The sequence below is a fragment of the Alexandromys fortis genome, unplaced genomic scaffold (assembly GCF_014885135.2).
Source record: "Alexandromys fortis isolate MF-2015 unplaced genomic scaffold, M_Fortis_MF-2015_v1.1 scaffold_173, whole genome shotgun sequence".
In the NCBI taxonomy this organism is placed as follows: domain Eukaryota; kingdom Metazoa; phylum Chordata; class Mammalia; order Rodentia; family Cricetidae; genus Alexandromys; species Alexandromys fortis.
In genome coordinates, this window is record NW_026068051.1 from 482,747 (window position 1) to 494,470 (window position 11,724).

An 11,724-nucleotide genomic window follows, 5' to 3' on the forward strand; every position below is an offset into this window, starting at 1 on the left:
TCAGGGCTGGAGAGATGGCTCAGAGGTTAAGAACACTGGTTGCTCTTCCAGAGGTCCTGAGTTCAATTCCCAGCAACCACATGGTGGCTCATAACCGTCTATATCTATAATGAGATCTGGTGTCCTGGTATACAGGATGGGGGCAGAACACTGTATACATAATAAATAGATAAAATCTTAAAAAAAAATCCTAGCACTCGGGAGGCAGAGGCAGGCGGATCTCTGAGTTCGATACCAGCCTGGTCTACAAGAGCTAGTACCAAAACCACAGAGAAACCCTGTCTCGACAAACCAAAAAAAAAAAAAACTTTAAAAAAAATAAACATCTCCACTTTCTTTAACATTTGCATAACAGGCAATAGAAACTGAACGGGAATGTTGTGTGCATTGGGAAATATGGAGTACTGTGGATAGAGATAAGGGAAGAAGCTGGGTAGACGGTGGCACAGCCAGCAAAGAAAGACATGACAGGTGAAAGAACTTACCAAGATGGTGGCATTGAAGCAGAGGTTTAAAAGAAATTCTGTCACGATACTGAGGAAGCCCATCTGTTCCCTCCATTGTGCTGTTAAGTATAGGAACTCAGAATGCTTGTGTGCTAGCATCTTCAGTAGACCTGACTTTTGCTGTCCTGGTGCCTCTCATCAGCACCATCCCTGCCTCTGTGCCTCAGCGGTTACCTGTTTGCCTTGGATCACTCAGCATTCTTTCTCTTCCTCTCTTTTATAGGAACATGCTTTTGAAAGCAGTCAGAAATATAAAGAAGGCAAATACATCATTGAACTAGCACACATGATCAAGGACAATGGCTGGGACTGACCCGACAGCGTCCATCCGGTCCAGCATCCACATGAATGCCATCCAATCGAACATTCTACCCAAGCGTGAGAGAGTGACTGAACACTTGGTTCCATCCATTCAGGGGCCTTGCCATCAGGGGGCATACTCCTACCCTGACGCCATCTTTTTTGGTGACTGGCCTCTGAATCGCTGTCTCTCTGTCTCTTTGCTTTGTATCTGTTTGTGAGTTGATCTTGGCTTCTCTGTTCCAGTGTTGGCTGAAAACAAAATGACAAACAGAACAGATCCTTGGCCGTGTGGTGGCGTCCACCTTGAAAGGGGGCCCCCAGCCCATGAGAGCTGCCTAGTGGCCTCTTGTCAGAGCAGTGGCACCTGGGCACGAGGAAGAGCAAAGATGAACCCGAGAGTCCTGGGGTTGGGGAAGGGGCAGGAGGGTAGAGGTAGAACAAAGGCGTGCTACTCTTGGGGACCTGGCTTGAAATAATTGACTCTTTCTAAAGGACAAAGAGAAAAAAAAATACCTCATGGCTATATTCTCTCTGACAACAAACTTCTGTCCTAACATGAAATGTGCCAGGATAGCAGATTAGCACAAGAAATGGCCCTGATTCTTGCTGACAGGGCAAGACCCTGGCATTCTGGGCCGCGGAATGTCCTTCTAGGGTGGGTTGGGGGGTAGGTAAAGCCCAAATGGGTTTTAGTGATTCTGATGCCTCCCGCCCCCACCCCACCCGTGGGCAATCACCTTCTTGGTTTCTTTCACTCTTTCAGTGAAGGGAAAGATGCAAGATGCAAATATTCCATTTAGCCAGCAGCACCCTGAAATCCACAGTGGAGGAAAGCCAGGGAGCACGGGTCGCAGCCTGGGAACTCCTGATAACGAGCAGGAAAAGTAAGAATTGGTAACTAGTCAGCAGTTCTGTGGGAGCAATGTGATGAGGAGAGGTTCAGGGAGGAACAGTTTAGATTCGAGCCAGTCCGGGCTCGGCACATCCTTCCTCCGTGTGCAGTCGCTTCCACGGGATTAGCAGTTCTCTGTGCAAAGTGTTTCTGGTTTGCCTTTTTTCCTACAGTTCCATCATCACCTAAGAAGCAAAGATCCAAGATTGCATCCCTCGTGCCTCTGTTGTTTTAGACCCGAGTGTCTTATGTGGGGAGAGTAATCTTCTGACAGTGTGGTCCTGCAGTGGGGAGGAATCATAGGTTCACTGTGGCCCCCTCACCCATCACCCCACCCAAGCTTTGCATTAGGGATGGGGGAAAATTCCCTGTAAGTCTCGAGACGATAAGGAACTTAGCGCATCAGTCAACACTGAATGTTTTACAGCAGTTCAGCTATGACGTGGCACATGGCTGAAACTCATTTGAATTAATTTCATTTCCTAGGCAGAAAATAATGTTAAAATACACACATAGTGGGTAATTCTCAACATTGTTCTCCAACTAGGCTGGTCCTACAGGAAAATGCACTTCTTAAAAAAAGCCTAATAAAAGAGTTCATGGGAATAAGAATCTGTAAAACTGGTTAACTCAGACTAAAGCATCTGACCCAGGGCATTTTCAAATCTCATCTTCAACAGAACTAATTTCCCAACAGGAGAGCTGTGGTTCCCTGGCTTTGTCCCCCGTGTCCTGATCTGGGACTTGGCACTGCCCTGCTGGTGGTGATGGCAAGGTGGCAGAGAACAGGTCAGGCCTGTTTAACAGCAGATCACTCTTCTTGTAGGACGTAAGGATTCCTAGAAACAGGATTTTGTTCCTCAAGTCTCCTTGTCCAGAGCCTTGGAACATTAGCTCCCCCCCACCTCACCCCCCAATCTCCGCCGCCACCACCACCATGGACTGCAGGACAGACTGAGCCCCAGAAGGACTAAGATTTGCTTCATGAAAACCACTCGGTGGCTCCCAGGCTCAAGTTCTCAGTGACACACATTTTTCCACTTTCACATTCCAAAACTGTCTCCAGAGTCAAGCCTTGTCGCGTCCACCCCCCAATCCTGCCCGAGGGAAGTGGCCTTCATTTAAGGATTTGATTACACACCCTTTGCTCAGGGAATATCCCAGCTCTACTAAAGTCCTTTTTCTTTTTCTAATGGAGGGTGGGGGTTAAACCTAGGTGGATAGTTTTTCTTTAAAACTAAAATTAGTGAGGCGTAGAACTTGGCTGTGTGACGTCCTGCCGTTCTCAAGGGTCAGAGAAGGAGACCAGTGTGCCACTGTTTTTACTTGGTGGGGTCCTTGATCATCTTGGACCAGAGCAAGCTCCAGTAGGAGCCTGGTTCTGGATTTTTCTTGAACTGATGTCTGAGCATCCAGTGGGTGTCTGGTACCATATATGGTGCCGAAAGGGAGTAGCAGGTCGCGGTTTTTCCATAGCTACTTTGGGGGTGGGACCAAAACCCATTAGGCTTCTCTTTGTGGCAGTGACACCAGAAGTGCTTCTTATGCCCTTCGCTCCATCCACGGCTTGTCTGCCTAACACTTAGCGGTGTGACCCTCGCTCCATCCGTGGTGTGTCTATCTAACACTTAGCAGTGTAACCCTCGCTTGGTCCTCGGCTTGTCTACCTAACACCTAGCAGTGTGACCCTTGCTCCATCCTCGGCTTGTCTACCTAACACCTAGCAGTGTGACCCTTGCTCCATCCTCGGCTTGTTTGCCTAACACTTAGCAGTATTAGAGTCCACAGCTGAGCAAGGGAGACAAGCGCACTCCAAGCCTCGTTCGGTTTCTTTATTTTCCTCACCAAATTATTGACTCAGCATAACCAAAGACCTCATCCATTCACCCCACATAGGTTCAGGGAATTGGAGTTGATTGGGTGACCTTGGGCAGGGGTGGGTGAACAGCAAAGAGAAAGGGAGGGGCCTCAAGTTCTGTACCTCAGCCCACAGCTGCCTTCGTTTTGAACTGAAGACTAGCTGACCAGCTCCCATTCCTTCTCCCCGTGCCACTGTAAGGTAATAGGGCCATGGCCACCCTGGAATACATTCACCCCCTCCCCCATATTTCCCTAGGCTGCTAATGGGTGAATGAGCATGAGACAAGGGTAGCCAAGCTTGATGCCCATGGGCTCTCGGCTGGGCCTGGCTGAGTCCCGCCCCAGCACCTAGTCAGATCATGTAGATAAGTAAGTCTTTGCTGGTAGATCAGTGTGTACTAAAGCGGTGTCCCCTTTATAATAAGGTTTTCAAGTCTCTTGTGAAATATACTTTTGTAAATAATATTTAATTTTTTAAATAATATATTTGGTGCTGTATTCTCAGATCCCTGGGAGCACTTTGTTTTCAGTTCTATGGCTTCCTCTGTGTTTCTTGAAGTACATTTTAAGGGAAAGAGTAATCACCAAGATTTTTTTTTTAAAGATCTGTCACTTTAACTTGGATTGAGGCTTTAAAACTTTTTTTTGCATTTTTGTGTTTGCGTTTTCCCCAGTGGAACAGACTGTAGTAAATTACCAGGTTGTGAACTGATACTTTCTTATCCTGTCTTGGCTAGAAAAGAAACAAGTTTCAGTAGTAACAACTTAGAAGTAATTGCTGTAGTTGGGAGAACTTCTGAGAAATTGGAATCGTGTGAGTGTGTGTGTGTGTGTGTGTGTGTGCGCGCGCGCACGCGTGTTTTCTTTTCTACTGAGGACACTATTTGAATTACAGTTGTTTACACCTTGGGCACGTAGAGTTTCCCTTTCTGGTTTCCATGTCTGAGTGGACCAACAGCATGGAGCAGGATTTCTCTCCCTGAGCTGGAGTGTGCTCTGTGCTCTGCTTCTAAAGCTGGCAAAGCAAACCTGTAAGATGAAATCGAAGTCAGGTCCATGCTTCTGAGATGTGAACAGATCAGTCACACATCCGAGGGCTCTGATTGTTCTAGAAGCCAGGTCATACTAAATGTTAACTGGTTCTGGTTCAGGCTAAAAGGACATTGATAACACGATATCTTTTTATTTTTCTTTTCTTTTTTCTTTTTTGAAGGTCAGATTGCTTCAGGTTCAGGCAGAGGCTGACAAATCAAATTTTGAACATCACTTTTGTATTTAAAAAAATCTGCCTCAATGGAAAATACATTCTAGTTCTGTGAGGGGGAAAGGTTTTTAAAATCGTGATTGATTTCTAAAAATTACTATACAGTCATGAAATGTACCAGAATCAAAGATAAAGCCAAGAAAGACCTTATTGTCTCTACAAGGTTAGCTCTGCCCGGTGTTCTACAGTGTTTAGGTGAAGGTGGAATCAGTCCCCTCTTCCCAGCCCGCAGAGACTTGTGTACCACAGGTTTGTATGTCTGTCTGTGTTTACAAACTGTATTGTTGGATTTCAAATTGTGTTTGTTTCTCATTTTCGATTGTCTTCGGTGGCATTTTTCCCCTGCAGGTCACTTTGCTCCAATAACAAAGGCGATTTTTTTTGAGTGATTGTCTTCACCTCTTTTCGGTATCTGCACATAATGACTCAGTATTAGTGAGAAGTTGCATTGTTTGTCGTTTCTGATCTGTGTTGGTGCTCATTTGAGAAAATAAAGTTTTCAAATATTAACTCCGGGGCCGAAGGCATCTGTTTTCATTGACACAATGTGTATTATCTTGACATTTAACACTTACACTGCTGGGTAGTCTGTCTGTCACTGGTCACAGGCTTGTTAGCTGAGTCGATAAAGGACATTTCTTTAAGGACAGCAAGCCTGTTCATGAGTGAATCTCAGGTCTCGTGTTCATCTCCTTTCAGCTGGCTTTGGCTATCAGAAGTGCAGAATGAGCCTTCTCCAGTTATCTGTGCCATCATCCGCCTTCTGAAAGCTTTTCTGATGACATCCTCTTTAGATGGAGGATTGCGTTAAAGGTGCAGGGGTGGGGGTTAACAATGGAAGATAAATATCCAATCCCAATATGTGAAAAAAATAAATAAATAATTTTTTCCAAAACCAGGTCTCTCTGTGTAACAGCCCTTACCTGTCCTGGAACTAGCTCTGTAGACCAGGCTGGCCTCGAACTCATAGAGATCCACCTGCCTCTGCCTGCTGAGGCTGAGATTAAAGGTGTGCGCCACCACCTTCTGGCTTAATCAAATCTTGCTCAGGTATTAAAATGAACAAGGGTAGGGACCGACCTGACTGAGCATAACAGCTATGCCCATCAAAGCAGCTGTGGCTGCTCCCAGGTGCCCTTGTGATTGGGTCTATTGGACACCCTTCCAGAAGGCAGTGAGAAAGGTCATGTGACCCTTCCAGCGGTCTGCAGTACTGTCTGGTCTCAGGGGCAGGAAGGTGAAGCAGATGTATGACATCATCTCTGCAGTGACTGGTGGGGGGACTCTTCAATGATGTGGTTATTTGGGGGTCACCCACAGGGCTGTAAGTACCTCCTCACTCATGCTTCTGTAAGCCCAGCAAAGTTATTGGTTCCCAAAATTGGATCTTGGCGTAATGGTCTACTTTGGTCTATCTTTGGAACTCTATGGGGAGTATGGGGGGTGTGGGTAGATGTTTGCTCTGCCCAGGAAAAGGTCACTAAACAGCAGGCTTGGTGCTGCACCCCTTAATCCCAGCAGGAGAAGGCAGAGGCAAGAGGCTGAACATTGAAGAGCAGCATGGGCTATATACTGAGATTTTTTTTTCTTGAGACTAATTTTTCAGATTAAATGTCATATGTTACATGAAGAGATTTCTAATTTCCAAGTGATATGAGAATCATTTTATTTTTTATTTATTTGTTTATTTATTAATATGAGAATCATTTTAATAGAACAGCCAGAATATTCTGAAGGCTCTTAGCAAATTATTGGAAATCCATGACAGAACAATTAAGTGTTTTGAGGGGGGATTAAAATAGTGTTAATGGTTTATTTCAAGTTCATGAACTCAGAGTCAAACTAGATATATGGTGGCTGCTTGTAATCCCCGCACCTGGAAAGTAGAGGCAAGATCAGAGCCGAGGCCATGCTGGGCTACACAGCCACTTTGTGGCCAGCCTAAACTACAATTAAAGGAAAACAAAAACAAAGCACACACACACAATCTCCAGAGTCAATAGGAACCCTGGCTCTTGCGTTCCGAGGAGGATGTACAGCCCTATGTCATGTATAGCCTGACATCACCTGATTCATGCATAGACATTCATCTCTGAGAAGTTACTTAACTGATTTCTCTCTGGGTCTCAGAGATGCCAGCAGCAACTCAAGTTATTAAGTCGAATACACCCAGTGCTTGGGAGGCAGAGGCAGGTGAATCTCTTGAGTTAGAGGACAGCCTGGTCTACAGAGTAAGTTCTAGCATAGTCAGGGCTGTTGTATAGAGAAACCCTGTTTCAAAAAAAAAAGTCAAATACAGTAACTCCATGTAGTATCTGGCACACAGACTTCGGTGCGTGTCTCCTTCACGATGTCTCCACATGGCATGATTACTACTCGTCCTGATAGACACTGTTAGCAGGGAGGTACAGTATTCAGTCCTCGTAACCTACAAGGAGGGAACACCCACAGGTTACGTAATTCAGGGTTCTGAGCTTTCGAATGTATTAGTATGAGACTCAGACCCTACGCAGACAGTCAGGCTTTTAATTCTCGAAGAGAGTGTGTACAAGAGAAGGCAGGCTGGGGGCATGGCTCAGCAGTAGTGTGCTTACCTAGCACACACAAGGCCCTGGGTTCTACTCTGAGCACCGTTAAAACAGAACAAACTACATTAGAGAAGATGGAGGAGAGAGGGGATCAGAAAGTCCATTCTTGATTTTGATGGGCACTACCTTTGTGGTCTTCAGTAAACTAACATTGGCTCGTTATACTTCTGTCAGAATCCTGTCCGCCAGTCATACTGCTCTAGCCTCTTTTGGTCCCCCCACTGGGCCAGAGGGAAGCCATATAAACACAGCAGCCATGCTAAAGAATCAGAAAGGCTTTGTTTATGGCCTTAATTAAGGAATTTTTTTTTTTCGAGACAGGGTTTCTCTGTGGCTTTGGAGCCTGTCCTGGAACTAGCTCTGTAGACCAGACTGGTCTCAAACTCACAGAGATCCGCCTGCCTCTGCCTCCAGAGTGCTGGGATTAAAGGAGTGCGCCACCATTGCCCGGCTATTAATGGGGGAAATTTTTGGTTTCTTATTAGCCTGCAAGCTACTCCTCAGGCCCACAATGGCAAACAGGCTCCTGAGCCCTGCTTAAATAATCATTTAGGGAATTTGGGCATAGTTCTCTCTCCAGACTACTTCCTGCTCTTTGAGGGCATTCACAGTGACATTTCAGGGGCTCTTGGTCCATCAAACCACACCAGTTAGAAGAAATCCACAGGTCCTCATGCTCTGTGGAAACAAAAATAGAACCTCTTTCCCAAAGCAACATATCCTTAGACCCATAGTTTAAAGTCAAAATACCTTTTTTTGCAGTTCCTGTAATCAAATGTCAGTCAAAAAAAAAAAAAAAAAAGAAAAAGAAAACAATATACATAATCCAAATTCTCTGTGCACATTCCATCCTTTCGTGGTTTATAATCTGACTGTCTATAATCTAAGACTCACTCAGACACACAAAACACACATACTCATCTTTAATCCACCCTCACCATTCCCAAGGGCAATCTCGCTGGGGCCTCCACTTGTAAAACTACACAGGTTCCATTCTGTGCCCTACTCACTACACACTACAGGAACTAGGCTGGAAATTTTAAAATATACACACAGAGACAGACAGATAGACGGGGCCACAGGGGACATCCTTGAGACAAGTATGCCAAGAATGTCCCCTTTATTACGCTCAGGGGCAAATTATATAGGGCTCTGGCCATGCCCCAGCTCTGGGGATTCAGCTGCAGATCCACCAGCCTGCCTTCAGGGTCTTGTGCTCAGAGCAGAGGAAAACAAATTTCTTGTTTACAAAAAATTCAGGGTCTGGTGGTCCGCAGTCTCCAACATTCTGTACCAACCCAGCCCCCTACAGACACGGAAACCATAGTCTGGATTGTGCTGGTGGCACAGCTCTGTCTTGAACGTGATGTATGTATGACCCAAACTACTGCTAATCGAATAGCAAACCTGTTTAACCTTGGTCAGGGCCCAATCATTTACTGCCTTTACAGTTGGGAGGAGGTCTCCCAGCACCCACATCTCCTGGAGGCTCTCAGGCTTGACGTCGTTACCATGGCAACAAGACATAGCCAATGTTCCAATTTCATTTTGTTTTAGATCTCAATGATATTATAAAAGAAATTGTTTACCAAGGAGAATGTCAGCCATCTGAGAGAGAAAACTGCTGGGGAAGAGGAACCACTGACCTTCTGGAAGGACCTGAGGGAGTTTCGGTTTAACAAAGGGGTTGGAGAGTCATCCTGGAAAGAGCTGCCTCCCAGGTGCCTGGCGCAGGCCAACTACATCCAGAGCTTTGGACACTTCCTCTTGCACTGGTGACATCATGTTTAGCTTGAGGGAGGCTTGCCTTAAAGGGTGGGGTACACAAAGACTGAAGAACCTATGCTGAACTGGGCGGTGGTGGCATACGCCTTGAGAGGAAGAGGCAGGCGGATCTCTGTGAGCCTGGTCTACAGAGTGAGTTCCAGGACAGGCTCCAAAAGCTACAGAGAAACCCTGTCTCGAAAAACTGAAAGAAAAAAAAAAAAACCTATGCTGTGTTGAAGCTCTCTCCTGCCCGTGTTTTGGGGGTCCTGGGACAAATGCCCACACTTAGATTTCCAGCTTCTGTACACGGATGGGTTAGTTACCCCCCGAGGTTCAGTTGACTTGAAGAGTTGTGAAGACCACGTCAAGGTAGGCATACTGGTACTTAGGCAGATCTGGGACCCTCAACCTGAAGTGAGGGCAAATCTGGATGTGTGTTCATTAAAATGGGAAAGAGCAGTCCTGCAACCACACAAAGAGAAGTATGAGTAATATAATGGAGGCGCCCTCTCTCTCTCCCCCTTCTCCTCTTTCTCTATCTTCCTTTTTTTGGTATCACTTCCTAAACACTGTTTTTTCCCATTTTGGTGGTACTGATGTGACAAGAGTGGGAACTGACAGAAAGTGTGCTAGTGGGAACTGACAGAAAGTGTGCTGGGATGGACGTGTGACGGAAGGCAGAAGCCCATCTTTTCTCTGGCATCATCTGAGGAAGAGAACCTGGTGGGAAGCAGAGAAATACAGGCCCACCTGAGAGGATGACACCTACAAAAGACCAAAACCCTGGCTGGATGCTTTGGGCTCCCTCCTATGCCCGCTGGAGCGGTTCACCCTTTCTTAGTGAATCATCTCTACTTTTGTCCCATCGGTCACTGAAAAGGCAAGGCTTTTTCTCCATCTCTCTTCATGGTAGCTACTGGGAATTTTCAAGTAATCCATTCTAGATTTCTCTCTTAAACTCCATTAAAATTGTCCTTGAACTTCCTTCTGAGTTCATTTCTTAAAAAAAAAAAAATTATTGAGACTAAGAACTAGGGGTGGAAAGATGGCTTAGCGATTAAGAATACTTTCTGCTCTTGCCGAGAACCCGGGTTCCTTCTAAGCATCAAATTGGCATGGGAGCTGACAACCACAAAAACTCATGCAAGCATATACACATACATACAACTAATTATTCTATAAAAAAGATGTGTTTAATTAAAAAAGATAAACTAAGAACCTCAGTTTTCTCAGTAAGTCTGACATAGAATGCGGGTCCTTGTCCACACTAGGCAAGCGGTCCTATGGCAGATACACCCCTCTTCTAACCTGGATTTTGTTTTGCTATGAGACACTGTCATATAGCCGAGGTTGGCCTGTCCCTGTGTTGTCAAGGCTGGGGTTGCAGGTTTGTCACCCCCAGAAACCACAGAAAAAGGGTGAAAGCCCCAGTTTTCCCTGTGGAGGAAATGTTTCGTTAACAAAGGCGTGCCTTTTTCACTTGCCCAGTGAAGGAGAGGTCTGCATTGCCGCATTACTGTCTGGACTAGAAGGCATCTGTTGTAAGCTGAAGCTGTGACTCAGTGGCAGAGGCTCAGCCTAAATGCAGGTCCTGGCTTCTGCCTGCCCTCCACCCATTCCCCACAGAAGTAAAGGGAATTTTCTCCCAGGGTCCTTGCTCTGCAGCCCCTCTTCCACTGAGTCCCTGAAGCTCTTAGCTGGGGTCTCTGGTATTGCCCTTATCAAGTAAGCAGTATTTGCCTGTCCCCTCTATAGCTCCTAAGGGGGCAGAGGCATAGACTTTATGTCACCCAAGGGCTTAGTTCCCAGACCTGCCTAAATCAGGCACTTGTAATTCCAGCATTCGGGAGGTGGAGGCAGGATCATCAGAAATTCAGGGTTATCCTTAGCTACCCAGAATTTGAGGCCGGCCTGGGCTACATGAGATCCTGTTTCAAACAACAAAGAAAGTTCTGTTGAGGCTAGGGAGAGGCTCATTGGGGAAGAGCTTGCAGCATAAACTTGAGTTTGATTTCTAGAAAACCACATTTAAAAAAATGGGGTTTGGGGCACACGCATATAATCCCACTGGGGAGAGGTGGAGCTAGGTGGTTTCCTGGGTCTCTCTGATCAATCAGATCCTCTGAGTCATGGAGCCCCAGACCACTGAGAGAACTTGCCTCAAAAATAATTTTAAAAAGCAATATACGGGGGGGTGGTGGCGCACACCTTTAATCCCAGCACTTGGGAGGCAGAGGCAGGTGGATCTCTGTGAGTTCGAGGCCAGCCTGGTCTATAAGAGCTAGTTCCAGGACAGGAACCAAAAAGCTACGGAGAAACCCTGTTTCGAAAATAAAATAAATAAATAAAAAAATAAAAACAACTATTTAGGGGCTGGAGAGATGGCTCAGTGGTTAAGAGCACTGTGTCTGCTCTTCCAGAGGTCCTGCGTTCAATTCCCAGCAACCACATGGTGGCTCACAACCATCTGTAATGAGATCTGGCGCCCTCCTCTGGTGTGTGGGCATACATGGAGGCAGAATGTTGTATACATAATAAATAAAT

General features: G+C 45.9%; 1 protein-coding gene across 2 annotated transcripts in view; it reads left to right on the plus strand.

Moving 5' to 3' along the window:
• Positions 1-5,335, plus strand: part of Ypel2 (yippee like 2) — a 54,414-nt gene extending 49,079 nt beyond the window's left edge. For both annotated transcript variants that reach the window (XM_050119520.1, XM_050119518.1), the window contains one exon: positions 730-5,335. In XM_050119520.1, the coding sequence (XP_049975477.1) occupies positions 730-819 (90 nt within the window). In that variant the 3' untranslated portion in view covers positions 820-5,335. The remainder of the gene's footprint in view (positions 1-729) is intronic.
• The last annotated feature ends 6,389 nt before the right edge of the window (positions 5,336-11,724 follow it).